This window comes from Erithacus rubecula, assembly GCF_903797595.1.
Source record: "Erithacus rubecula genome assembly, chromosome: 2".
Taxonomy (NCBI): Eukaryota; Metazoa; Chordata; class Aves; order Passeriformes; family Muscicapidae; genus Erithacus; species Erithacus rubecula.
The window spans coordinates 29930014-29957492 of NC_136685.1; the positions used below are offsets into that span (position 1 = coordinate 29930014).

The following is a 27479-nucleotide window of genomic DNA, read 5'->3' on the forward strand; positions in this document are numbered from 1 at the left end:
ATGACAAGCTGTCACAGCAAATACAAAAATTGTGGGAGATATCAGATTAAACATGATCTGTCCAATACAAATATTGTACTTTAAGGGATTCTGTTCCTGCATGACTTTACATTTGAATGCTATGGATCATCTGAGTTGCAACCATAGCCAGGGAACATAATTATTCTTCATATACAGGATCTCAGTTGTTGCCCATGCTGTTCCCTGAAGGGATAAGGAAGTGAGTAGCAAAAAGCAGCATAAGTGAGCTGAACTAATATTTCTCAGACAGCTGCTTCCTAGTCACTCCCTAACTGAATTTGCAACTCAATACTCTTTTTTCAAGTAACTTTTAAAATAAATTTTTCTAGGTGTTTTTCTTTAAACAAAACCCTATGCATGCTGCATACCCTAGCTAAGGAGACATGGAAAGCCTGAGCAAATCCTCCCAGCAGTGGAGGATGGCTGTGCTGCTGGGGTGGGAGCAGGGGGGCACCTGTGGCCAAGGGCAGCCTGGAGCTCCCTGCCCCAGGTAGAAACCTAGGTTTCAGGCAGCACAAGCAAACATCTGGGCATGATGAGACAGCCCTGCAAGGCCACCTGGCTATGAAAAAAGAGCATTTTAGGGCTGTGGTGGGGACAAACACTTAAGCCAGGGCTCTGTTTCTAATGGTACTTGCCAACACCTGTTAAACCCTCTGTAAAATGGGGGCAGGGCACCTGCTTGTCTATCAAGGCATCTTTATGATGCAATAGTCCAGGAAAGGACTGTAAAGCCTACAGGGTTTTGGTGGGCAAAGGGGAGCTCCAGGATTTTCCTAGAGAACATCTTTCCCACAAGTACAAATGGATGGGAGAGCAGAATGGGCATTTTTCTCTTGCCTGCCTTTCTGATAACCTATGTGAGCTTGGAAAGTAAATTAAACACTAGGGAAAGGTTCAGACATTTTAGGGAAAAGTCCTTTACAAATCCTGCCCCTATGTAAGCAATGACTGCTTAAAGATTTATGAGCTGACCCAACTCTTCATGCTTTTCCATGCCATTCATAACAACATTCAATTCATCCCTGTAGCAAAACTTAAATCTCTACCCAGAACCATAGAGGTAGCACAGCTTAACAAAACCACCTGATTTTAAAATGGGCAAGAAAATAATTTTGGAAAATGGCAAAGAACTTTTTTTTTCTAATTTAAAACAGTCTAACATGAAAGTAAGTAATGAACCCAGGCAAAGATCATGCCATCTAATTAAGAACTAGCCCAATTACACTGTATAACATTTTGTAACCTTAAGTAAAATCTTTGCACTTGTCTGCAAGAGACAAATGCTAATTGGAATGGTATTAATTTTATTTCAGGATCAGAGTGGGAAAGGTTCATCACTCATGGTTGTTACAACTAAGTGAATTATGTGAGCTAGTCCCAAAGAAAGGCAGAAGAGCATGTACACCTCACTACATCACATCCTGAGAGTGTGCCACTCTCAGTACAGGAAAAATGTTATTTTAGGCAAGTTCTAGACAGGTTTGTGAATATATTACTTTCCTCTATTCCTGTAGAAATAACAGATGTCTTAGTGTCTCCATCAGCATGAGGCCAATGCTTCTATATTGAATAAAAAGCCTTTAAAAGCTCCAATAGGATAGCATGGGAATATGGAATTCTAAATTCCAGGTTTTATGATGTGTTGTCTTAAGCCCTCTTAGGAAGAGACAGTTTCAAGGCCATGCCTGTCCCAGTGAAGGGATTTGGTGTGTATCCCTCCCATCAGGGGCCCTGTGCCACAGCACTGTGCAAAGGGAGCAGAGCACAGAGGGATGGGGATGAGGAGCAGCTCCCTTCTACCCTCTGCACCAAGGGACACAGCCAATCATGTTGAAACATCTTTTTGTTTGGATTCTGAGACACAGAGGGACAGGCACACCTCAGACCCTAAGCCATTTGGGAGGGGAGCAGGATGAATTCCTTCTCTCACATTGTTGGGATGGCATAATTAAACACTGGCAGGGCTGGGCAGGGCAGACAGACAGCTCGGGACTTGGGATTTAACATAGTGAATAGGCAGAGGAAAAAGCTGGACTCAGTGCCTGCAATGGTTATTTGATACAGAAATAGCTGGTGGAGGCAGCTGCTCTTCCCAGCCCCAGCCCCTGTTCAGTTGTGCCCTGCCTGACTTCAGGCCTCATTAGTCTGTCATCACAATTAAAATGGAGCCACTTAAGCACAAGGGAGTAGGAATAAGAGTCCCTGAAAAAGCTAAGAATGTCCCTGCTGACTGAGAAAGTCCTCTGGAGGTTTGGGTCCCCAAAAGCCAGAGGGAGCCAAGCCAAGGGAGTGGATCATGCTGAATGGAGGAACTGACACCCCAAGAAGGAAAACAGGTGCCCAAGCTCAGGTCTGAACTTTGAAGAAAAAAACCCATTCATTGTTTCATCTTTAAAGGGAAGCAGTGACACACGAAGCTCCAAGGGAACAGTGTAGGACAGTCAGCACTGAACACCCCTTGCTGGGGAAGGTACCTAGCCCAGAATCAGGCTGGGTGGCACCATGCCCAGGGGCACAGCCAGCTGCCCTCTCCTGTCCCCCTTCTTCAGTACCCTGCACTCTGCAGCCCTCTGGATTTGGATGGTGGTAGTGTGCCAAGCTGCCTTTTGCCTTTCCTGGGCTCAGCCATTTCTCCTATCATTATCTTTTCGAGGGTATTGGTTAATTCCCCAAGTGCTTTGTTTCAGTTGTGATAACAGTTTGTGAACAACAAATGCAAACAGACACACAGGTTGCTAGGAAGCATTGGACCAAAAAGGGAACCTAAATCTAATAATAAACTGGAGACAAGTTTGGTTTTATTTGGTCAGAAACAAGCTCCATCATAGGGAGATTCTGAAGGGCAGCTAACATAGGTCAGAGAGACATCCAGGCAACATCCTAACCTTCCATCAGACTCGGGGTCTGTGAATTCCAGTCTCTCTGGATAGAGTCTATATCCCCCTCAGGATAATATAGAGGGGAGGAGCTGAAACAACACGCCTGTGTATCTTGTGATTTCATGTTTCTCCAAATGACCAATTTTCCCCTGAAACAACTAGAAGAGAGGTAAGATAGAGATGCTTTGTTCCAATATATAGTGATCTGCAGGAAACAGACCATTTTCAGAAACCAAGTCAGAATAATCTTGCAGAAGAATGCTGGGGCTGCTTCAAAATTCATACCTGTGAAGAGGCATGAAAGGCTCAGAGTGGGGGGCCCTAGCAAAAGAGAATTTTGCTGGCAAGATGTTTCTACTGGACATCTGCTGCTGGTGCCTCCCTTGCCCCAAAGCACAAGGCTGTTTGGTGTAAATTGTAAGCTAGGAGACAAACACAAGGAAGATATTTCAAACTGCAAGTAAACTTGCATATAAATCTCAGAGAACAGTTTTTAACTGTTTTGGTAGAAGGAACATGATGTTTGGCACAGGAAAATAATCTCTCAAGTCCTGTTTTTGTTTTGTTTTGTTGGTGCTGTGATGAGAAAGAGCATCCCAGCTTGAGAAGACCACATATTGCAACAGCTTGTAACACAATAAAACTTATTTGCAAAAGTCCAGAAGACTGCAATTAGTCAGAGAAGCTCTTTTAAGTCAAAATACAGAATTTTAAAAATTTCCTTTTATTGGTTTTTCATTACTTCAGTTGTCCTACAGAAAACTCCAAGCTACCTTTCTATCTATACTGTTAAGATTGTGAGTTCTTGAAAATAAAGAGACTTTTCCATTCATGAAGTGTCCCAAGTACCTGATTCTCAAAGCAGTAGGAGGAATAAAGACATAAAGATGTACTAATTTAACTCCTTCAGTTGCTCCTGCTGATAGAGGAGCTGCAAACTTGAATTATGTTTGTTTTATGCTTACTGGAAGTGCCAGAATCTGAAGGTTGATGACCCCACTTCTTGAGTATACCCATGGAGAGTCTGAGGTGCTGTGGAGCACTGCTTCACACAAAGTTTTGCCTGTTCTCCTTTCTCTCTCCTCTATTCCCCACTCTTACCAAAGATGTGGGTCTGTGTTACTACCTGGGAAATCTGAGACAGTGCTCCCCTTCTCTCAGGAGTGCACACTGCTTGCCCAGATGGAAGACTGACATGAGCCCACTCCTCACAGGGCTGCCCTGAAACAATCAGTTTTGGCAGAATTAAGTAGAAGGACTTTCTTTTGCTCACCGGCTTGAGCAGAGAAGGGGGCCGTGTTCCAAACCTCACTTTACTACGTGCCTAGTAAAATATTTAAAAGATATAGAAAGGATGTAAAGAGGTTCCTGCATAAAATTGAAACCATTTAGGAAACAATAGCATGACTCTGCTGCTTGTAAAACGGGTCTGGCAGCCTAGCAACCAGATTCCTGGTCAATGGAAAGACTGTTAGACAAGCTGGGCGCTCAGACGCGCTCCTTCCTCATGCCCTGCCCTGCCAATTTACTGCAGCCCTCTCTCCCCATTCCCACAGTCTTTGGCCTCTCCCATCAGCCTGCTGACAAAACTCAGCACCCACTAAACGGGGAATTTTTGCCACAGGCCATTTGTCACCTGGGAAATGGGACTGAACTGATCAAACTTGTTCATATAAGGCATCTAGTAAATCGGGAAAAAATTCAGTTGTATTCAAGATGGGCTGAATGGAGTCAAAGTAATCACTGTCACCTAGGAGTGAAACCCAACTCAAGATCATTTGCCAGTACATGTCCTAAACTCTTCTCCTGGATTTTTCATAAGTAGCCTTCCTGCAATTTCATAGTTTGTCTCTCTCAAAATCAGTTGCTAGTAACTATTATCCTTATAGCTCCATGTTTGAAGGCATCTAACTACTTTACACCTACTTTAGAGAAATCTCAATATTCCAGTGACATGACAACAATCCTCTTAGTTAGATGAAAGAAGTTTTCAAAACTCAGAAGCAGGAGTAGCATTTACAAAAAATGCAATTATATAATATTTTGGCAATCTAATATTTCCAGCTTTTGATTATTTCTCTTCTTGTTATGAAGACACTGACACTTTATTATTCCTACACGAGGAAGTGCACTAAGTAGCAGATCTTTAATATTTATGAAGCTGTATTTTTCTTGCCAGTCATTAATGACAAAAAATAACTCAGAAACCACAGACAGGAACCTTCTACTTGTGTTGTTGTTCCTTGCATTGCACACGGTTCAAGTTATTTATAGCACAACAGCTGCTCTGTTCAGCATCCGAAACTAGATAAGGTCACAGGTTGTCCATGCAATGTTGGGGTCTTACCAGTGGCTGATTTCCTAAATGCCAGTAGGCTTTACAAATATTTCACCTAGAGTTAATGAACATCACACTCAAGGTATCCAGAGGAAGATCAGGAGAATGTTCTCACACTGCTTTTTGCACCATCCATGATGTAGGAATAGCCTTATTTCTGAAAAGTTCCTCAGAAAGTGGATATCACTAGCTTGGTTAGTTGACTTTAATGAAAGAAAGCACCTTCAAGCAGGGGTACTCAAACACCTGTATCTGAAAAACTTTCCTAACACTAATCCACTAGTCCCTATTTAAGACCAGTAACTTCCATTCTTTCTTATCTTAGGAGGAAACAAAAATAATTAAAAGGAAAATGAACTTTCTTAATTTTGTCTCATAATACTATAAATATGTCCAAAGGCTTCTTGAACTCTGTCAGGCTCATGCTGTGATCACTTCCCTGGGGAGCCTGTTCAGTGCCCAAACACTCCCTGAGAGAAGAACCTTTTTCTAATATCCAACCTAAACCTCCCCTAACACAACTTTAGGCCATTCCCTGAGTCCTGTCAGTGTCACCCCAGAGCAGAGATCAGTGCCTGCCCCTCCTCTCCCCTCATGAGGAAGTTGCAGACCATGATGAGATCTCCCCTCAGTCTCCTCCAGACCAAACAAGCCAAAGGATCCCAGCTGCTCTATGGTTTCCCTCTAAACCCTTCACCATCTTCACAGCTGTCTTTTGGACATGCTCTAAGAACTTTATGTCTTTCTTATATTGTGGCACCAAAACTACACACTGGAGTCAAAGTAAGGCTGCCCCAGCAACATGAATATGTAAGTTTTTCTTGCAAGGAAGACTTTATGTACAGCAAAGTTTTTTTCTCACCTTTTATCTTAATTCAGTTTACTAATACTCAAAACTGTGGATTTCACTTGCATTAATTTCTTTTAACTTTTCAGTATTCAAGTCTAGGTACATGGTGCACTCTGGAGGTAAAGAGATTACTTCTGTGATGAAAAGTGACCATTGTTGATTGTTGATTTTGTACAAAGGGTAAGTGAAATATATATCCAGAAATACAAATGATCCCTCATGAGGATGTTAAACAAAACTCTCCTGTCTTCTCCACACCATGCAGAACTTTCTGGCCTTGTAAGAAGCCTTTAGAGCTCTACATTGTATTTTAATTTTATTGTGCACTATCTTTCAGTGATAACTCAGAAAGCTCTTCTAAAATCAATACTGGAGAAGAGGCACATGATAGACCAGCACAGCCACTGCATAAATCTTCTGAAGTGGCTCCAGAAGAATTACATCAGAAATTAATTTGGCCTCTTTTGCTTGAAAAAGTCCCTGCTAAAGATTGCAGAGCTGAGGAGAAGCAGCACTGAGCAATGTATTACTTCTTCCAGCAAGCTTTGAAACAGATCAAATGAGCACTAGAAGACATCTGTCTGTTATTTCCTGCCCACACAGCTTTGTTCTGCTTTATTGCCAGAGCGCTCCATGGATGATGTCACTTTTTTCTGAAGAAAACAGGCCACCAGAGCCTTTCACTGACATAATTAATTATCTGTAGTCTGGGCCACAGCCAGCAAAATTCCCATGGCAAGGCCCTGAGAAGTATTAACTCCACACTGCTTGATGTTTTCAGAATTATTATGGTCTGGGATACCCTGTCTTGTCTTTTCACACTGAAAGAGTGCTTTGCTTGATATTATCAAGCCATGGGGCAGTTACTGCAGCATATAGAATTACAGTGTCATGATCCAGTCAGCACAGAGACACGAGGGCAAGGGTCACTGTCAAGTTATGTGTGTGACTCTGCATGTTGGGATATGTTCTGCATGCTCCAGCAATGCCTCACAATGGCCAAACCCACTATTTTGGGTTTGCTGTATCCAGCCATAGAGATTTTCTCTCAGCCAACATTAACTGTGTAATATTTTTCACATGGCCTGAAGCCCATCAGCAAGCAGAAACCACAGATTGATCCATCTAGCCATCAAGTTGCCATGATCCTTTTTGTAACCAGAACTTGTTTTGTGGTCAGTTAGAAGCTCTTTAGGAGGAAAAGAAAAGTGACTAATGAAAGGGCAGTAACAAGAAAAGCATTTATTTTCCTCTTTCTTCTGTTATCATCGACCAAGACATAGGAGACCCATGGATCGTGGACCTCTTTCTTATGCTTCACACATAAAATTAACCCCACCATGCTCCAATTTCCATTTCATAAAGGAAATAATATTTCTCATTATGAGATTTAATTCCCAAGTATATAGAAGACTAGATATGCTGGGAATGCTACAAAAAATATGGCACTCTGACATCAACATAATTGTTTTCCTACTATTTTTTCCCCATTTGTTATATTCTTTTATTTCCCCCAATTTCATGTTTTTTTTATACTATCATCCAATTTTATTGTAGTCCTTTAGAAACTAAAAAATATCTTAATTAAATGTGTAACTCGTCTAAATTGCACTTTGCAAGTGCTACATTGGCAGCATAAGGAACAGAAGCATCTGAAATTGGGTGCTCTGACCTGAATTTCAGGGATGCACTTGATGCTGCTGTGAGTATCCTATCTCCAAGAAGAACAAATCAGCCCAGGAATTTTTTTTTTTTTTTTCCACAGTGATCATGCTGCCTTCTGGCAGGAACAAGAAACAAGGAGCAGGATGGAGCAAGACAAGCTGGAGCCAGCAGGGCTGTAACCACCAGGATGATGAAGTCAGAGGCAATCCTTCTTCTGCCTCCTCTGTGGAGACAGGAGCATGTGGGACACTAACAGACCTAAGTCTGTGTACATGTGTAATAAACTGTGTACACAACTTCCTCTTGTCCAAGCATTTTGTTGGCTTCAGCAGGATGTTTTTGAGTACTCTGTGCTGCACAACGTGCGTCCGAGTGACTGGTGGCTGATGAATGGGCAAGAACAGTAGGACTGCATTACAGCAAGCACTCACCAGCACAGCCAATTATCTGAATGGAGGAATTGTCAGAGGAAATGAGGGAAGTGGCCAAACTCTTAGTGTGAAGGAACTAGGGAGGATGGGCAATGAAAGGCATGGAGTGAGAGCTCCCCCAGCCATGCCCACAAAGCCCTCGGTTGTCTCCAAAATCCCCCTGATTCTCCCCAAAGTCTGTCCTTCCCTTTGCCCTCCCCAAGCCCCACTTGGGGAAACCCTTTCCCCCCTCTATCCTCCCACTGTATTTCCAGGAATGACTCTGAAGCCCTTCAAATTTTACCTGAGCTGCTGAGATTGCCTGAGCCAATGCTGGAGAATTGGGGCTTCATTATGAATCCACCTCAGTATTCCTGTTTCTGACTTGTTTAAACTTGAAGGTGACAAATGTCTGGAAGTTACCATGCAACTGTCTTTGAATTAGTTCTGTTCCACTCATTTTTCTGGCATGGAAGAGTGGATGCTACTTTTTTTGCAAAGAAAACCAATCATTTCCAGGATAAGAAAGACATCACTTGCAAAATCCAAACCCTTCCTGTCTCAGGAAAGGACTTCCTTTCACAGTGCCTCTCTCAGCAGTGCATCATTTTGGGTGCCACATCTGCACAGCCCTCTCAAATAAGTCAGAGTTCACTTTATTTTAGACACTCAAGGCAGCAATTTTGTAAGATGTGGCAAGACACAGGATGTTCAGTAGGACCTGCAGTTTTCTATGTGAAAATGTTACATTTCTCTCACTTTAGTCAACCAATAGGTGGAGCCTTTAACCCTAAAAACAAGACATTTTCTCAGCCATGTTATCACAATTATTATGTAAAGACTTATATTTGCATTTATTAAAGCTTGTTTTGGATGAAAAATAATCTGTTTTGCTCTCAAGAGCTTACCTGATCCTCAGCTAGAGGACAACAGACAAAAACTTAATAAATACACAGCTGGGGCTGCAAAGTTAATAAAAACAGGTTCATCTACCACTGCAATGTTAAATTAACAACTGGTGAGTCAGAGTACTGGACAGCATTATGAAAAATAAGACATATGCTTGTTGCAAGCTCTCCAAAGAATCCCAGATATTTTAAAGCCAGAGAGCTCATGCATTTAACATTGATTGGCCATGTGCTCTCCCACAGAATGAACCTTCTCTCGAGAAAAATGAGAAAAGAAACAAACTTCCTCATTAGTGTTGCACTGAATACAATTCTAGTCTGTAAACATAAAGGAAAAGAAAAATAAATAGTCAAATTGTATCATTATTTAAAACTAATTTTTAAAAGTTTTCAAGAGAGGATCAGTTTGGAACAAGACCAAAAATTAAAAAGCTGGTTTTGGGCAATTCTGTTTTGTTTTGAACAGAAGACCAAGAATTTTTGGGAAAAAAAAAACCAAGCTGTTCATACTCTTCCTTCCACTCTAGATAAGATGTTCAGTGGATCAAAGACACTTGCCAATTATTCCTCTCTCTTCTGATCCTTCAAGCCTAACTAACACAACAGATACAGCTCTGTTAAGTACAGCTCAGGCATTAATAGGGAAGGATGTTAAAATGTCTTTCTGACAGAGGTCTTCAGCCTACAGCTGTCCAGTGACAGTGACATTTTATTGAGGATCATTACTTTGAGAAGCATATAATTATAAAGCAATTTTTGTACCAAAGAGATGGATGGCTATCATCCCTATGGTTGATAGAACCTCTGCCCTTTATTTCAGAGGGAGCAGGAAATTGCCTAAATAGAACAATTTAACTATATTTCATTATACTGCCTTGCCTTTTTTTTTTTTTTTTTTTTTTTTCTGTCTCACAAAACAGCCAGGTTGTATTTTAGAATTTACGATTTTGGGACTTGCTAGACAAGATCACAAGTTCTTACCTCCTATGATATGTTCTGCAGTTTGCACAGCAGCAAATGTAAGCTACAAAAAAAAAGAAGCACACAATTCTGGACAAAATTAATCTGTGGTTATAAATTATTCAATAAAAATAGAAGACAGTGTCTGTGATCTGAAAACTTTTTTTTTGTTTTTTTTGGTTTTTTTGGTTTTTTTTTTTTTTTGTGCTGCAAAAGCATTCTTCACCAGGAAAACACAAACAAACCATGGGTCAGTAAGAAAGGAGAGATTTTTAACTCATTGTACTGATATGTCAGACATTTTTAGGGTTTGTTTTTAGGCTCTTATTTTGCTGCACTGTGGATACCATCTTTCTTTTCATTTTCTTGCCTTTTTTGTGCCCACTTTTCATGTCTCTAGCTTGGCTCCGTTTATCTCTGTTGTATTCCCTTTATGCTTACACTCTTTTTCTTCTATTGCCCAGCTTTTTTCCCTTCATTCCATTCTGCTTAAGTCACCTCTCCCTCCTCACATTAACCCTATCTTCTCTTTTTCCCTGTAGCTCTCTACTTGCCAAAGTTTTTCCCTTGGGGAATGTGTATGTCATCTGTAAGATATGCTCAGAAATCCTGAACTATTTCAATTCAATCAACACGACTTCACAGATACCCTATGTGCACTTTTCTCTGGCTTTACCTATTCTTTCTGCCTTGGCTCATCTGCAGCTTGTTAATCTGTGCTATTTTGCTAATGACCATTTGAAAACTCCTGCTTTCTCTGGTGCCAAGGCAACTTGCCCCAGCTTTCTCTTCTGATTTCAGTTCCTGCACAAGAAACACATCTGGTTTCTACCCACCTATCTATCCCATATTCCTCTCTTGAGAATTCAGGCAGATCCATGTTTATTAATATTAATGCAAGAGTATAAAAAAGGCACTGAAGAAAAATATAGAAGTTTGTACAGCGTTTTTAACTAAGTAAAAACTAGGTGCCTCTCCCAGTGTTGTTACAATATCTTGGAAAAGTCCATACAAAAGCAGTTTGAGGCATTACATGCAAGTTTACACAATGCAGCAAGAGGAAAAAGAGAAAGAGAGAAAAACATCACAACAACAGCCATAGAGACAAATTCTCTTGTTTATACTAGTCAGACTGACCAGTGATGGGAAGGCCAAGGAATGCCATGCCTTGAGAGGAAGGCAAATATGCAACCAAATGCACAAGGCACCAGGGAGCTGTTTCCTACAGCCAGCACCACGTGCAGCTCCATCTACAGACACCAAGAAAGGTGAACCCAGGGTGTAACTGCTGCTGGTCAAGGGGTGATGAAGACATGGAGAGCCTGTTTGCCAGAGGAAACTGAAAGGATGTGGCACAGCAAAAACAAAGGCTCATAGGATGCAAGACTGCTGTCTACAAACACACCAGGCATTAAAGGCAGGAGGGAGAGAGGTGGGCTTTCAAAGCAGGATCACTGTATAGCAGAGTTTCATAAAGGTTTCACTAGACATAATTAAAAGTGCTTTAGAAATTAAAAGGGATAGATCAGCTAAATATTAAAGATTTTCAGTTCTGGGACTATTTCCCAATAGGAGTAGTCAAAGTAAGCAACCCACCTAATCTTAAAGCACAGCTTGCTAAGTTAACAACAAAGGTAAAATGGAGCCTTTGCCTAAAAAATGAGATGCTGGGATTTGATATACAGTAGATCCTACAATTTTATCTCCAGAATTTTCAGGTCAGTCAATACATCTGCAGTATAAGGATGAGGAAAGTCTGAGTTGGGAAGTAACAAAAAGCAAGAGTAATAAAAAAGGTGATAACTAGAGAAATAAAGAATGAAAGAATTTAGATATTAGGGAAATTAGAGTGATTATAGAATAAAATTTATTATATAATATGTAGCCCTACAAAAGGGAAACACACTTTCCTTTACATTTACGAAGCATAGAAAGACAGACAGAAAAATAATAAAATAGCTTTTAAAATGTTAAAGTGCAATGGGTAGTTTATCACCTATACCCATGTGAGTTAACTGACTTTGTTAAGAGAGAGGACTTTCCTCGTGGCAGGCTGTGCAGCAGCTGATATCAAAGTGTTTCATAAGGACCTTACCAGAGAACAAAACACCTGCTAACCTTTCCCTGACGCACCCAGATTGAGAAGAAAGTCTTGCAGCCCACCTGAAGGTGAGCTCCTCCTGTCTCTGTTGGATGAGAGCTCCTTCCCCCAGGATTGTCTTGTTTCAGCCACCAGCAACCAGCCTCCCATACCTGCCCTTCAACAAGATTCTGCCCTGGCACCTTGTGGGAGCATTCAAATTAACCATTAAATGCAACCTTGAATAAATACTTATCAGGAAGGGACCTCTTTGGCAGCAGAGTGATTTGGTCTCTCCCTTAGAACTAGGGATGCTATATAAATAGGTTTACCTGTGAATATCTGCTGCACAGTGTTTCCCTTCAAATATGAAACCAAACCACCCCCAGTGTTACATTGGACCATTTGGAAATCTGAGGATTTGTCAGAAATTGTCTTGTGATTAATTCATGTATCACTTGTATCTTACACATTCTTCAAGACATCACATTTCACATATTGCCCATCTGCACCCTCAGGTCTGCAACAGAGGAAAAGTGCAGCTGACAACTTACTGTGTATTTCCTTTACACCCCTTGGCTGCATGGCTTTGAGGAGCTCTGCTCCTCAGAACTGTCAGGCTCTCAGGAAACATTTCCCTCAGCCCTAAAGCATGCAAGGGACCTCAACAGGAATGGGGAGCTGAGCTGCAGGGGATGAATGCCATATTGGCACTGGAGAAATGCAGTAAAACATGGACCATAACAAAAGCCTCCAGTGGAAAAGTAGGTTCTTTTTAAATTGATGTGAAATCTAGGAAACTGTCTCCCAAGCTTAAATTGTCCTCCAGCAATAGGCATAATATCTGGATAAAAAATTACTTTTCTGGAAAAACCTAATGATTTGTAGTGGGATGCTGTCTTTATAAATATACTTTTATTATTGTGGGGTTTTTTCCCCCCAAACATGCAATAAGAATCAGTTGTAAACGTGTAGGAATACTGCTCCTCATTTCCTTTTGGGCCCCCAATCAGGAAATGTTGAAAATCAGTGTTGGTATTGCTGCAGATTAATGGCTTCTGCTCAGAAACCATACAGAAAGGGAATATATTCCTGCCAGGACAAATACATAGGCCATTGGACAAAAATCTGTGAACCACAGATAGTATTATATCATCATTGCAAAGATCCACACTGTCTTGCTCTGTAATTAATAATATTCACATGTGGGTTTGACTGAAATCGCTGTAACAACCAGGCAAATTAATGCCTTGCCTTCATGGTCTAATTTATTCTACTGGTATTTGAAGTTTTCTTTTGAAATCAGCTTTACAGTATTTAAAAATTAGATTTTTTTTTTCCCAGGTATAGGAAGCAATCCTTCATGGATTTTTGCCACTATATGTTCAATATGGGTTTAGAGACCATGTAATCACTGCTTTTTTTATATGAGCAGTTAGATCTCACTAGAGAAAATGCACTCCACTGAGCTAAAGGGCCATTAAAATAAATCCCTGTCATCAGTTCATTTGCTTCCCACTCTCCTTCAGAGGGGCTGTACTTAAGAACTCTCCTGCCATGTATATTGGGACACATTCTCATCACCCCAGCTTCTGTAAACTTTTTCTTCCCTTTTGTTTTCTTACAAAATAAGGCATAGGCTATGGTAACCTCAGATGTTTATGGAAAGCTTTCCTTCTCTATATTCAATGAATGCACAGGATCCAGCCAGGAAATATGAAGACAGGCACAGCTGAGTCCAACTTGGTTCTAGAAGCTAAAGCACAAGCAAGCTACCTGGGGGTATTGTAATTTTAAAAAACAATCAAGGTAAAAATAAGGACATAAACATTATTTCCATGGATTTCTGGTGTGTTTGGCTTCAAAATGAAGACAGGAATCAAGTTGTGAAGAAAGTACTTAGTATTGATACTGAGATCAATGTGGTGTGGGTCTATGTTGTCAGATGTGAGTAGTGAACTAAGCACATGATGCCTGTGAATACATTACCAGGTTACCCTCCTAACCCCACAGTTGTCACAACCAGATTATCTCCCATGGCTTAGCTCAGTCTTTGAGGGTTCCAAGGCTGTGTCACCCTGATGGTACTGGCATAGGATGCCCCCTGCTCATGGCTGAGTAAACAATCATGGCATTTTATCCCATTTTTTAAATTCAGAAAATAATGCATCTCCCTACAGGTACAGCCTGATGTTATTCTCAAAACAAAATCTTCTGACATATGTCTAGATATGTTTGCTTTGCCAATATTGAAATGGCTTCAAAGTAAACCCACAGTGTGATTTGTCAGTCCAACAAAATGCCAGCCAGCCACCAGAGATGTCTGAGCAGATCTGAAAATAAGAAGCCATGAAATGACTCAGTGCATTAGGTCACTGTGACAGCTAGGAGGTAATACCAGAGTATTTACTTTGGCTGGAGTCTTCCTTGGCTCATCTTCATTTGTAGTGTTAAAGCCAGGCTCTCATCTCAAGCCAAAGTGCTGTAGCTTGCCCACTTCAGAAATGGGTCAACACAGGTACTAGGGAAATAATTAAATGGGGGGTTTGACATGAAATTAAAAGCTTCTGTGGATTAAAATGATGACTCTCTTCCTGCCTGGCTGCAAGGAGCAGAACAAATGCACTCTATGACTATGAGGGTGGCTGTCCCCATACCCTCCTGTCATGCCAGGACACTTCAGCAGTGCCTAACATCTCTTTGGGGTCTGCAGGTATGAAAACCCCTAAAAGTACTGTCCAGGACCTATTCCCACAGGGATTATGAGAGCATGGGCAGTCCTTCAAAGGTTGTGCAACTATCCCACAAAGTAAAAGGCTGTGGTGAAGAACAGGAGAATTACTCAAACAATAAAGACCACATTTATTGCCACACAGGAAACATTAGTGACTTTCTTCACCTCCCCTTTCCAGACCACAAAGGTGACTTCAGGGTAAATCTTTCTGAACAACACAAGCATGATATATTTCTGTTGAGGTTTGGCTCTGTTCACCACATAAACTGCATACTAACTCCATCTCTAAGGAAATTATATATACAAGGTTTTGAATAAAGTAAAATGGAACACAATAAAAATGGTTACTTTTCTGTAATGATAATTTAGCTTTTCCTCTGCAAAATTGCATTAAACAGGTTTTCTTCCTCTTTTTGCCCTGCAGTTTTTCATTGAAAAATGACCATTCTCTGTGTTTGACAAAATCTTTTGTTTTGAATGCATACTTCTTGTAACTTTAGAGTAGTTTCTGACAAACTGGAGGTGAATTGTGTGTAGGAAAAAGTGATACTTAATGATACACACTGAGATGGAACCTCAAAGTTGTGGTAATGGTGTCTCATGTACCAAAGACATTACCAGAACAATTGCTTCTTGTAGTCAGATAAGATGGTAACAACATGAAAGTAATAATGTCATGAACGTGGGTCTCAGAGGAAAAGTAAAACCTTCTATAAAAAGCCAAATAATAATGGTTAATTGGAATAAAGGGATTAAGACAAAATGCTTTCACACAGGTCAGGTGGCTTTTTTTTGCTTGTCCATAGGTTCAGTGAAAAAGGTCACTGAAGTACAACCAGAAGAACGTATGAATTTGACAAGCAGTCCTACCACAAAAGGGGTAAGTTTTGAAAGGCCACAAGCCTTCATCTTGACTTTTTGAAATACCATGTTTCAATTTCTTAGTTTGAAATTCTCTGAAGGCTCACACTACACAGAGTTTAGTGATTTGTTAGCATTAAAGAGAATCTCAAAACTGGACGCTCATTTGAGGACAAGTTAAGTGCAAAATCAGGCTGACTGCCATCAAGGACTTACTGCTGGGCTGAATTAACATGCAAACCAGGACAACTGAGAAAGCTCTGGGCTGAATTAACATGCAAACCAGGACAACTGAGAAAGCTTTCAAGCAAGCACTACTCCAAGAAATAAAATTAATGAGTCTTTGAAAGGCAAGGAATGTGCAAAGCACTGGTCTCCAGAACTCAGGACAAGCAGAGCTTTGGCTGAGCCCTCAGTAAGGTCTAACTATGCAGAAGTTCCAGGGGACATCCTAAGCCCATTTTCAGTATTCCTGACTTGTATATTTGCCTCTTGAATATTTTCAATAATGATTGTAATTACATTCCCTATATTTACTTGTCGTTCCCCCTCCTGTCTTCCCACCCACCACTAATTCCCCTGTGGTTGTTTTCAGCCTCACCTGCAGATCCCCATTTATTTGTCAGGTGTTGCTTCCACAGACGTTTATAATTTATTTTGCTTTGGTAGCTGCAGTGGTAAATAAAGCATCACTTAAAACTGTGACTGTTAAACACCAACTACCACTGCTCTCTCCTTGTGGTCCTTTGCCTTAAACATGCATGTTCCTGTTAGTTGAGCCCTGTGCTCTTTGGACAACCTAAAAATAGATAGGCACATAAAAAACGTGGTTTAGAAGATGTTTAATTTACCTGCAATTCTCCTTCCATTATACTGAGCAGTTTGATCAAGTCTTCTTTAGAGAGCTCTATGGACTTCTTGTTCTTTCTCTCACCAGGACCAGGTGATTTTGAGTGCCGTTTGACAGTTGCTGAAACCATGACCTCATCTTCCTTCCGATGAGGTTTGTTCTTTTTCTTGGCGTCCTCCTGAAGTTTTTCATTCTCTGCATGGCTGATGACAGGCTTGGAACTGGAGAAGTGCCCGTTGGACGAGCTTTCTCCACCTTGGTTTCGGGATCTCATCCCTGCCTAGAAAGAAACAAACATAAAGATGCATTTGTAAACAAAATTACTTACAAAAAAGGAAAGGTACAGTGGAAATATTGCCTTTGGTAAGAACACAGTCTTCTAAAAACTGAAGAATACTTTTATGCTCAAGAGACTGTGGTAGAAAGCTCAGCCATTTCAACAACTCTGTGTGTGGCAGAAAAAAAAAAAATCCTGAGGTAAGGCTAGCCATGTTTTTCAGCAAGCCAAATGCAGATAAGAGTTTAAATGTATGGAACATAAAAGTAATATGGGATAACATGTTCCAGTGTTTCCATTCCTTCAGTTGACTTTTTGATCATTCATAATTCCACACTATGAAAAAAAGTAGGTTGTCAAATAGCTCTTATTTTAATATGTGGCTTACTTGAGAAAGATAAATGCAATTAAATTTTCGAAAAGTATATTGCTGGAGTATAAATTCTCTATAAGAGGGGAGTGCCAATGCATGACAAATGTCAGTCTGCTGCTTCTCTGAAATAATTCTCTCTAATTTCAGAGAATATTATTCTCTGAAAAATAAACATTGCAAATTAATGCAATAAATACCTTTATTGCAGGTAAGCAAGAAAAATGGAGAATGCAGAGTAAATCAGGTGGCAAATACTGCACAGGATTATTAAACAGTAAATTCCTTAAAGGAAAGTTGAAAAGAAGTTTGAAAAATGAGCACAAAGGATATGAAAACACTAACAGGTGAATGGGCAAGATCAACACACTTTCCAGAAGATTCAGGGTTTTTCTAAAATGTCAGGTCATGGCTATTCAATGCACACATTTCTGTCTTAAGCACCTACACTGAGTCTTGGACTACGACAGCAAATGTTCCTCAGCTCTGTCACTTGACCTACTGTATTGCTAAATTTTTATAGCAATAAATCTAATGAAAAATATTCCACTGCTTCCAAGTATTTCCCCTCATTCAAATTAGTCTCTGATGTGAGTCTGCAGTTTGTTCATTAGTCAAACAGATGCTTTTCAACATCAATAACATCACACACTTTTCTGATAAGGAGTTCAGAGCAGCAGTTCACTAGTGATGAAGCAAAACCTAAAATGCATTGACTAATCAGCTTTGCTAAATTACACTGGGTCTGCAATGGCTTGCCTACATACTTGACTCAGGCCAGCATTATAAATCTCTTGCCACAATTAGCCTTGCATTTTTGTAGTTTCACACTCAATATGAAGATTGTCTTTTTATTATGACTGGTTACTCATGTCTTCACTAATTCCGTGGAATTCATCCAGCAGTGTAAATAGAGAGAGAATTGGACCCTATATTTTGGAGTGAGAGAGTTTCACAAAGAGATTCCTTGCATTGTAGGTCTGCTCTTATCCAAACAATATGTGATACAGGTATACAATGGCCTTTAGCTTCCTGAATGCTTATGCAGGGTGTTTTTCATCAAACAGTTTGGATTAAATACATGAATTACACTTTCTATAAACAGATCTCCATTATAAGCATGAACAATACCTGAGAAACTCAGGAAATCTTTTAGGTTTCAGATTTATAGTGGAAAAATAAACATAGTACTATGTTTCCTCTCAGATAGGGCTTTTCAATTTGTTTAACTTTAATGGGTTTGAAACTTTCCAACCACGCTTCCTCTCAGGAGAGAGCACTTGGGATTCAATCTGTCTCTATTTTCTAAGTGTTTCCTTCTGAGTCCCTGTGGGTCACAGCCTCCAGCCACTTTCATCTCTAAACCAAACCTATTTTTTATGGCTTACAGTGAATAGCTTCGTGGCTCCAGGACATCCTACATGTTTTAAGAACAAATATTTGAAGACTGTCTTGTATATGTTTTTCAGTGGGAAACCAATTATTATATTACAGTACATTCTGCTTAGTAACATGCCACATTAGGGACTTCTCTGCAGTAAAATGACTCAACTTACACACCTGAAGGTGCACAATTAATGTTAAATTTAACTTACGACTAGTTGAGACACATCATCAACCTGAAACATTGCATAATCAACCACGTGCACTTAGCTGAGTATGTTAGACTTCAGGAAAGGTGGTGTGTCACCCAGTCACACCATAACTCAAGACAGCAACTTTGATCCATCTGTCCTTATGGAGCTGAGATAACAATTCTTGAAGCCATGTAAAGGCTGAGCAGTTGACTTACAGGCTTATCAACCTGTTAACAGAGAAATTAGGAATGCATATTTCAAGTGTGCTTATGCTCAGTGTAAATCCACAGAGGCCCACAAAGGACAAATGCAAAGTTATGTTTTTTTCAAAATTCATTAAAATGGGAACAGAGGGGCTTAACCAATTGACCTGTTTTTTCATATCATCTGTCTAATTAGCATATGATTGCTGTTAAAGGAGATTGAACTTGGCCACTTTCAAAATGTCTTTTAAACCTGTAGATTTATTTTGCAGCAAGCCTTACCTGACAGTAAGTGTGGCAGACAGTCTGCCACACTCAGGGACACTGCCCCTAACAGCCTTTCTCAGTGTGAAACCCTGCCAAAATCAGAGTAATGCTAACACTTACTCTGTCTTCCCTTATGATGTTGATACTTTCTCAACATGTTACCCAAATGCAAAGGTGTCATGTGCTGAAGCCAGAGATGCAGGTGACAGAAGTTAAATGGTGACAGAAAGGGCCAAGGTTTTGCTATTCACACAGTAATTTCCAAGGAGTTTAAGGGCCAAAATCAACGGCATGATCCAGCTGTTGTGCAGTGCTCTAGGAATATAAAGCAGCTGTAAGGATGACTGAGTTTTAATTGGAGCAGCGTGAAGTAGCCAGAACATACCAGTGATGCTGGCTGAAACACTGTGTGCTGGAAAGGAGTGCTCAGTGTTATCATTTTGCATCTCCATCTGCATTTCTGATGGCATCATGATAAAGAAAAGTTCCTGAGTGTTTGCATGACATTATTTCAGTATGGAAATATTCAAATCCCAAAACTTTGCTTATCTGTTGTTTCACCAGGGTTCCAAAACTGTTTCTGGGGACACTGCCAGTCTAACACTGGTAACAAATGACCTCCTGCTGTCAGTCCTGATCACATCTCCATTTCTTACAGCATTCCTGATCTGCTGAAGGCATTGTGTTCCCTGAAGAAATAACTCATATGATTTATAACAACTTTAGCATTTAACTCTACTTTTTTTTCCCCCACTCCTTATCATATTGCATATTAAACTGGAAACCTTTCCTAACAGTTTCCAGTCAAACAAGAAGACTTTATGTCATCAGTCACCTTGATTTTGACATTTATTGGCTTCTCATTTCAATATGTGCTCACAGCATTGGTACTCGGCATGGGAACTCCTCAGCCCCTCCTCTGCTTCAGTCATTTGTTAAGCTTTATGCACAAAGAACAAATTCTATGATCATTTACTTGAGCCTTTACTGTTGTTCTGGGCATGGATCCTTCCATTTTCACAAGTTAGAATCCACACAAGATTTTATGAAATAACCTTTATGTCAGTTTTACTGACATCAGGAGGAAATCTGTGAGGAATTTGCTGAGTAGGATGTCAGGAGAGGACAGACTGCATGCTATTCCAAGTCTTTCCCCTGCTGATGACAATTTGTTCTCCCTAAAGCTCTTGAAATGGCAGGTTAGATTAGGCTCTGTTACTAATGCTGTTAGAATCAGATAATGCAAAGGGGCTCTTTGAACTTAATGTGTAGCCCCTCTTGCCAATGGGACATGATGATTTTGGCTCCATAGTACTTTCCCTTAAAAAAGTAATAATAATGTTGTAATTATACGCACACAGAAAAGTTGATTTAAAGCCATGATATGGTTGTTGCCATTGGCAATAAATTTGTAGTCTGGATCTCAGTTGCAGATCTAACTGATAAGAATATGACATGAAAGTGGTGGGATTCCCACAGGCTAACAAAGGACTGTAGGGACAGTGCAATTGGGTTAGTGAACCAAAACTGGAATTTGCTTCTCTGCTGTGGCTTTGGGAACTCTATCTTTCAAGGGCTCTGCTGTACAGGAATTTATAGTGGAGCAAAGTGATGTGCCTTGTACACAGGATTGATTGCAGAGAACTCCAGCACTGAGCAAGACAAATTTCTGCCCAGTGATTACAGATCAATATATAGGGCTAGGAGTGAAAAATAATTTAAATATGGGAAGGGGAAGGGGAAGGGGGAAGGGGAAGGGGAAGGGGAAGGGGAAGGGGAAGGGGAAGGGGAAGGGGAAGGGGAAGGGGAAGGGGAAGGGAAGGGGAAGGGGAAGGGGAAGGGGAAGGGGAAGGGGAAGGGGAAGGGGAAGGGGAAGGGGAAGGGGAAGGGGAAGGGGAAGGGAAGGGGAAGGGGAAGGGGAAGGGGAAGGGGAAGGGGAAGGGGAAGGGGAAGAAGGGGAAGGGGAAGGGGAAGGGGAAGGGGAAGGGAAGGGGAAGGGGAAGGGAAGGGGAAGGGGAAGGGGAAGGGAAGGGGAAGGGGAAGGGGAAGGGGAAGGGGAAGGGGAAGGGAAGGGGAAGGGGAAGGGGAAGGGAAGGGGAAGGGAAGGGAAGGGAAGGGAAGGGAAGGGAAGGGAAGGGAAGGGAAGGGAAGGGAAGGGAAGGGAAGGGAAGGGAAGGGAAGGGAAGGGAAGGGAAGGGAAGGGAAGGGAAGGGAAGGGAAGGGAAGGGAAGGGAAGGGAAGGGAAGGGAAGGGAAGGGAAGGGAAGGGAAGGGAAGGGAAGGGAAGGGAAGGGAAGGGAAGGGAAGGGAAGGGAAGGGAAGGGAAGGGAAGGGAAGGGAAGGGAAGGGAAGGGAAGGGACGCTTTCTCAAATGTCAGAAGGAGAGGAGGATGGGGCATCAAATTGATCTCGTTGGCTTAGAAGTCCTCAGCAAAGACCACCTCACACTGGAATGGATGACTTTAGCCCCAAGGGATTGGGATAGCCACAACTAAGTTTACCTGGCTTCAGTGGTGTGACTTCCACAGGACAACCATGTAGAGATACCATCTCAGAGGCTGATTAAAATTAAGAGTTTTCATAGTGGTTATTCCAGGTCATTTTCCTGGACTGTGCAGATGTTCATTATTATTATTATTTTGTCCGACTTGAAGAAATGAAAAGGAATCATATTCCCAGGAGGTTGTGATAGGACCAGGTAGGAGCTGTGGCTGCACTGAAAGAGCAGTGCTGCGTGGTTGGACTCTAGTGCTGTGTGAAGCAGGCTCTGGATGTGACAGGCTCTGTATCTGACTCTGGATTGTGTCAGACTCTGCATTGTGAATGAACTAGGCTAAGGGAATGCAGACCTCATTCTTGATTTTGCTTTTGCAGATGACTCCCATCATCTGCAAAATTTGTTTCCGTCACGATGGCCAGAGAAGAGTGATAAACCTAATGACTAATACAATGAAGAAGAGAAAAAGTATCTGACCTCAGTAATCCTGGAGTTTCCTGAATTTCTAGATTTTGAAGCCTAAAGCATTGTGCTGTCTAACCTCAGTCTCCTGTCTTCATATGCATCATGATTAGAGCAAAGAAGAAAAGGTCTTTGTTCCTTTTCACAGTGTTATACTTTGCCAATGTGCTTTTGTGAGAGCACATGTTTGCTGCTTGCCCTTCTTGCTGGACTCTTGGCACAAAGCTATGGATACTCTTTGAATCAGGACCATTCTCTACTCAGTGTACAGCTTGAATAACCAAACCACAGGGCTGTAATTCCTGTACAGACTGGGAGAGGACCTGTGGCCAGTCTAGCTATGTAAACCACTGCTGCCTTCATCCTTCCACCTGGTCTGCTTGCTGTCCTGGAAAAGTGTTTGTCATACAGGTGTTAGGAAGAACAGCATTCCAGTGCTGAGCCTCATGCACTGAAGAATAAATATTTGTTTCATTCTGTTGACACTGCTGCCATAGTGGGGTTTGCTGTTTGCAAGTAGTGCAGGAAAGGAGCAAAGTTACAGCAGACATACTTGCTGAGGCACAGCATGAGAATCAGCAAAGCCATTTTGCTTTATCAAATACTTATTTTTTGCTCTTAAAATTGATTATTGTAACAGTGGCACATAGTAACACATGGACTGTGTTCACCAAGGACTATATCAACAATAATTCCCTTGTTTGGGAAAAATAAAAAATAAAAAAAAGGAGGAATGAGCATAAATGTTCTCTCAGGAAGAAAACAGATTTCTGAAAATTCCATACCCAGGTGTCTTTCTAAATAAGGATAATCTGCATGAAAGCAGAAAAGGATTTCACAAAATTAAAAGAGGAAACACAGTCATCACTAAGGCAGATTTATACCACTTTAACTTCATTTTCTTAATTCCAAGGTAAACTCTTCTCTTGTAAAATTATGGCACAGATTTACAAAGAACAGAGTTTATGCTGGTACAATTCCATAAATTTTGTCATTTTCAGGAAAACTTGTGGTTTCATCTTGAATACTTTTATGTGAGTAATGCATGCTGACCAACTAAGGAGTAACATAGACTTGTTTCACAAAGATTCATGTTTCCCAGGCTTCATCTGGAAAAACATCTTGGATGCATGAGGCATGAGGAATGATAAGCTATTAGATCATCATTGAGTCAAAAAAATAAACTTTTATATATCACCCTACCCATGTTTTGATTACTGTGCTTCCCAGCTGCCAGAAAGTACAAACAGGAGTCACAGAGGAGACAGTTCAAGTGGCTGACACCACTAGACAAGCATGCCACAAGGTCTGATGAGGGCTGAGACATTGATTCTCTGGAGTGGCCGTGTGGCTGAAAGGGACTGGCCAGGTTCAAGCAGGGTGGCAGCAGTGCCAGCTGCCTGCAGAGCAGCCTTTCAGCTGAGCATGGACAAATCATCCCTCTCTCCAGCACATGGGGTGTCCCATGCCTAGGAATACCTCTGATTTGAAGGAAGATGAATCTTTGGAGGAAAGTACTGCTGCTGCTTTCTGGGGCCTTGCACCCAGCTGATGAAGCCTGTCTTGAGACACAGCCACTCTCAGAGGGCTGGACTGAGAACTGTGCCCTACCATGGCTCCTCACATGTCCTTTTACAGCTTTCTGCTCTTTTGAGTTAACCCATTTCAAATCAAACCGTGAACTTCACATGAAGACCACGCTAGCAGTGTCACCATTAGTTCCAGCCCAAACCTCCAAAGCATTTGTTTTAGCACCTGACAGCCAGAACGTGCCTGGAACATGGTGAGAGAGGTGATGCAGATTAGCTGGCCTACCAAAGATTTTTCACTCCTGCAGCTGGGAAATCTCTGGTGTCGGGTAAGCACTGGTCATTTATTTCTGTTGGCAGCACAGAACCAAGCTGATAACCCACAAGGTGGAATACACCATGGACATAGGACACACTCTACTATCTCTAATAAGTATTTTCTAAAGATCACTGCTCCTATAACAATGCACTGGCTGCTGCCAAGAAGGCAGAAAACTGCTGAAAGCAGCAGTGCACTGGAACAGGTTGAAAATCATCACAGGTCTTGCCTTGTTTGTATCCTTACCATGACCAACCAGAATACCTAAAAATGATATATCACTGAGGGAATACAGCATGGAAACTAAAGTCATTTGCTGAGCCCTGCAAACCTGCTTTAACCCAGGAATGAACCATGGGGCAAATAGCAAATACAATTAGGAAATGAGGAAGCCCTGAGCTTTCTACAAAATAAGTTTCAACTTTTCCCTTAAAAATTACTTTTTATTTCAAAATTAACTTGTATTGTTAGCAAGTATGAGATGACACAAAAAGATTAGTGTCCCAAAAGCAAATTCTAAGCTTTGGATAGAGGTAAACATTTTGCTCTTTCTGACCTGATGTGAATCTTGAATCTGTCTTCAGTAGCCATAATTTGCACAGCTCTGATTCTGTTGAAACCAGTAAACTGTAGCAACATTTTACATGTGACTAGTTTATCTTTCTTTTGTTTAGAAAAAAACCCAAAAAATAATTCACCAAGTAGATAGCCTTACAGATTTTACAGCAAAGGGAAAAAATATTAGACAGAGGACCTGTATCTTCTACAAATATAGACTCCAAGAGACAACAGTGTAAAAAAAAAAACATCTGCAGCATCTCAAATTTCAACTGTCAACCAAATCAGGGAGCAAGTTCCAAATCTCTGTCAGTGACTCCTTTGTAGGAAGTTTCAGTTGTTGATAGACACAGAGTACCAGCTTGCACATGAATGCCTTGTCATCTGGTGAGATGTGAATTTAACCCCCTCCATTAGACTGGGCTGCCTTCCACCTCCCAAAAGGTTCCTCCTCTGGGAAGTTTAATTGGTTTCAAAACAAGGAGTTAAAAATAATCTCTGATACTAAACCTGCCCTTGGGTTTCACTATCAATTTTGGTGGTTTTACAATAAGATTTTTTCCCATTGGGAAAAAAACAGAAAAATAATTTTCTGGCTACATGTATCCTGGAGATTAACCATGCCCAGCACTCCTCTCTGTGAGGCCAGCTGTCCTGGAAAATGCTTCAGGCTCTTAAGCCCTCTTAGCATCCATAACATGTTGGCTGCATCCACACTGCCCACTGGGAATTGCTCCTAGCCCATGCTGACTCCTGGAACATGCTCTCAGTTGGGTCAGGAGGGTGTTAAGTGGCCTGGCCAGAAGTGCCAAGGACCACTCCAAGAGTTTAGCATGAGTGCAGACATTCACCTTCCAGGATCTGTGCTCATGCCCTGTCACTGTTTAATTTACAACCTCTCCTTTCCACAGCCTTTACAAACAAAGGAAATGGAAAACTAATCAGCCATGCTAAGGGAAAGTGCAACTCACCATAAATACACAGTCTGGAGAGGGAAAATAAGCAGTGGGTGGTGGGAAAACAGAAAAAAATCAGAATTTTTCAAGTTAAGGCACGCAGAACTCTAGTACTTGTTCTAGAGGTATATTTTTAAGTTGCTGCTGAGGGGTATTTTGGTGATAGAGAGGTTCAGCAGGAGTCAGGAAGAGACAGGGAAGCTGAAGCACAGAGAGAGGTTGTACAACATCCCCACTTCACACCAGGCTTATCCTGGCTTTTGCTGGGCTTGGTGGCACAAACTTTGAGCTTTTCTGCTGTCACTGATCAGGGGATAGCACTGTGAGGCTCCAGAGTGGCCCTTGCTTTATTCAGAGCCCTGGCCTTCACTTGTCATTACTGTTTGCAAAGAGGTAAAAGGAAAGGAGAGTCTTACTTCATTCCTGGCAGTGCCAGCCCAGTGACTGTCATTATTTCCCAGTAATCCTGCAGGCTTTCCACTGACTTCAGAGCTTGTGGCAAAGAAAGTAAAGAAGTAAATGTCAGCCTAAATGATTTAAATAATATCAATGTCTCACACTGACAGGGAGCTGCACAAAAACCTGCAGATACCTCACCTGGGCATTGAGAGTGGCCTCAGCCACTTTAATAGCTTTCGTTTTTAGAAACTATATTTGCATGCCTCTCCTAATGTCATGGTTTCAAAATCTCAAGACAACAATTTCTTCACTTGAGAAAAATGAAGTTAAAGAGTTATCCTGCATGTACAGGTTGAGCTGGCTTTGATGGGGTTATTTAACAGCCTTTTAATGTTAATCTGCTTAAATCTTCACCTGGCTTTTTAGTTCAGAGCAAAAATTCAGGCTAAGCTAAAAATACAGCATAGTTACTTCGAGTAAGGAGGGAAAGGAGAAGGAAGAAGCAAATTAATATTTCTGCATGGGCTTGGTCTTGCATTAACATTACTAAAATTACCTGTTGCCAGATTCTTTAGTGCCTGTGACATCTTAAAATCCAATTTCAGCAGGGACAAAAACCAAGTTAATTATTTGTCTTGTCACGACTAGCCAAACACCCTACCTTTCTTAACTTCATTAAAAGGATTTAATTTTCTTTGTTTTTCACTAGAATAGAGAAAAACTTTCTCAACTGCTTTTCTTAGAAAGTAATTTCAGTTCAGAGCCATGGAAAGACATTAAAAAGAGATCCAACAGATGGAGTGGGTGTTTTACAAGCCTACGTGATGTTCAAGTTGTCTGCACTGGTACAAATTCATACTGCTCAGCTTTAAGCTTTTCTCTTGTGTGATTTAGGTAGAAGTTTGGGTTTCATCCATAATCTGCAGTGTCTCTAAAATGCAGTCTGAGCTCTTCAGGCCTGTCCCTCTTCAGTCCTGCAGTTCCAGTGACCACTGCTAAAGCCCACCATCACTCTTATTTACCAGGGAAAGCATCCCCTGATTATCTGCTCATGGGAGAAGGTGCTGGGTAGAGGGTGGTGGTGTTCCAGTCTCCGGGAGATGGGGGGATGGCTGGAATTCTCAGTTTTGCCCCTCTGAGTCAGCCCTAATCTCTCTAAAGAGGTTATGCCCTTAATTTGAGCACATCAGAAATGCATCACCACAAAGGCGCTTTTGCTGGTGGCTGGGGAGGCAATAGCAGCTATTTGGCACCTCGTTATCCGCAGCTGACACGGTGCCACACTTGGTGGCAAATGTTAGGGCAGGACAGAGGCTGTGGGGCTGTATCCACCCCTCATAGCCCCTGTTAACCAACCCTGCCAACTCTGTATTCATGAAATCACAAACTGAAGAGGCTTGTGCCGTTGGGATGGATTTTCTACAAGGCATCAGAGCTCTGCTGCAGGCACACTTAGTTCACAGAGGAGCTGTATGACAGAAAGGCAGTGGGAATCTCTGTTGCTGAA

General features: G+C 41.3%; 1 protein-coding gene across 3 annotated transcripts in view; it reads right to left on the reverse strand.

Annotated features, from left to right (window-relative positions):
• FILIP1 (filamin A interacting protein 1) overlaps positions 1-27479 on the reverse strand; it is a 99921-nt gene that overhangs the window by 41683 nt on the left and 30759 nt on the right. For all 3 annotated transcript variants that reach the window (XM_079298976.1, XM_079298977.1, XM_079298975.1), the window contains one exon: positions 16561-16839. In XM_079298976.1, coding sequence (XP_079155102.1) covers positions 16561-16833 — 273 coding nt within the window. In that variant the 5' untranslated portion in view covers positions 16834-16839. The remainder of the gene's footprint in view (positions 1-16560; positions 16840-27479) is intronic.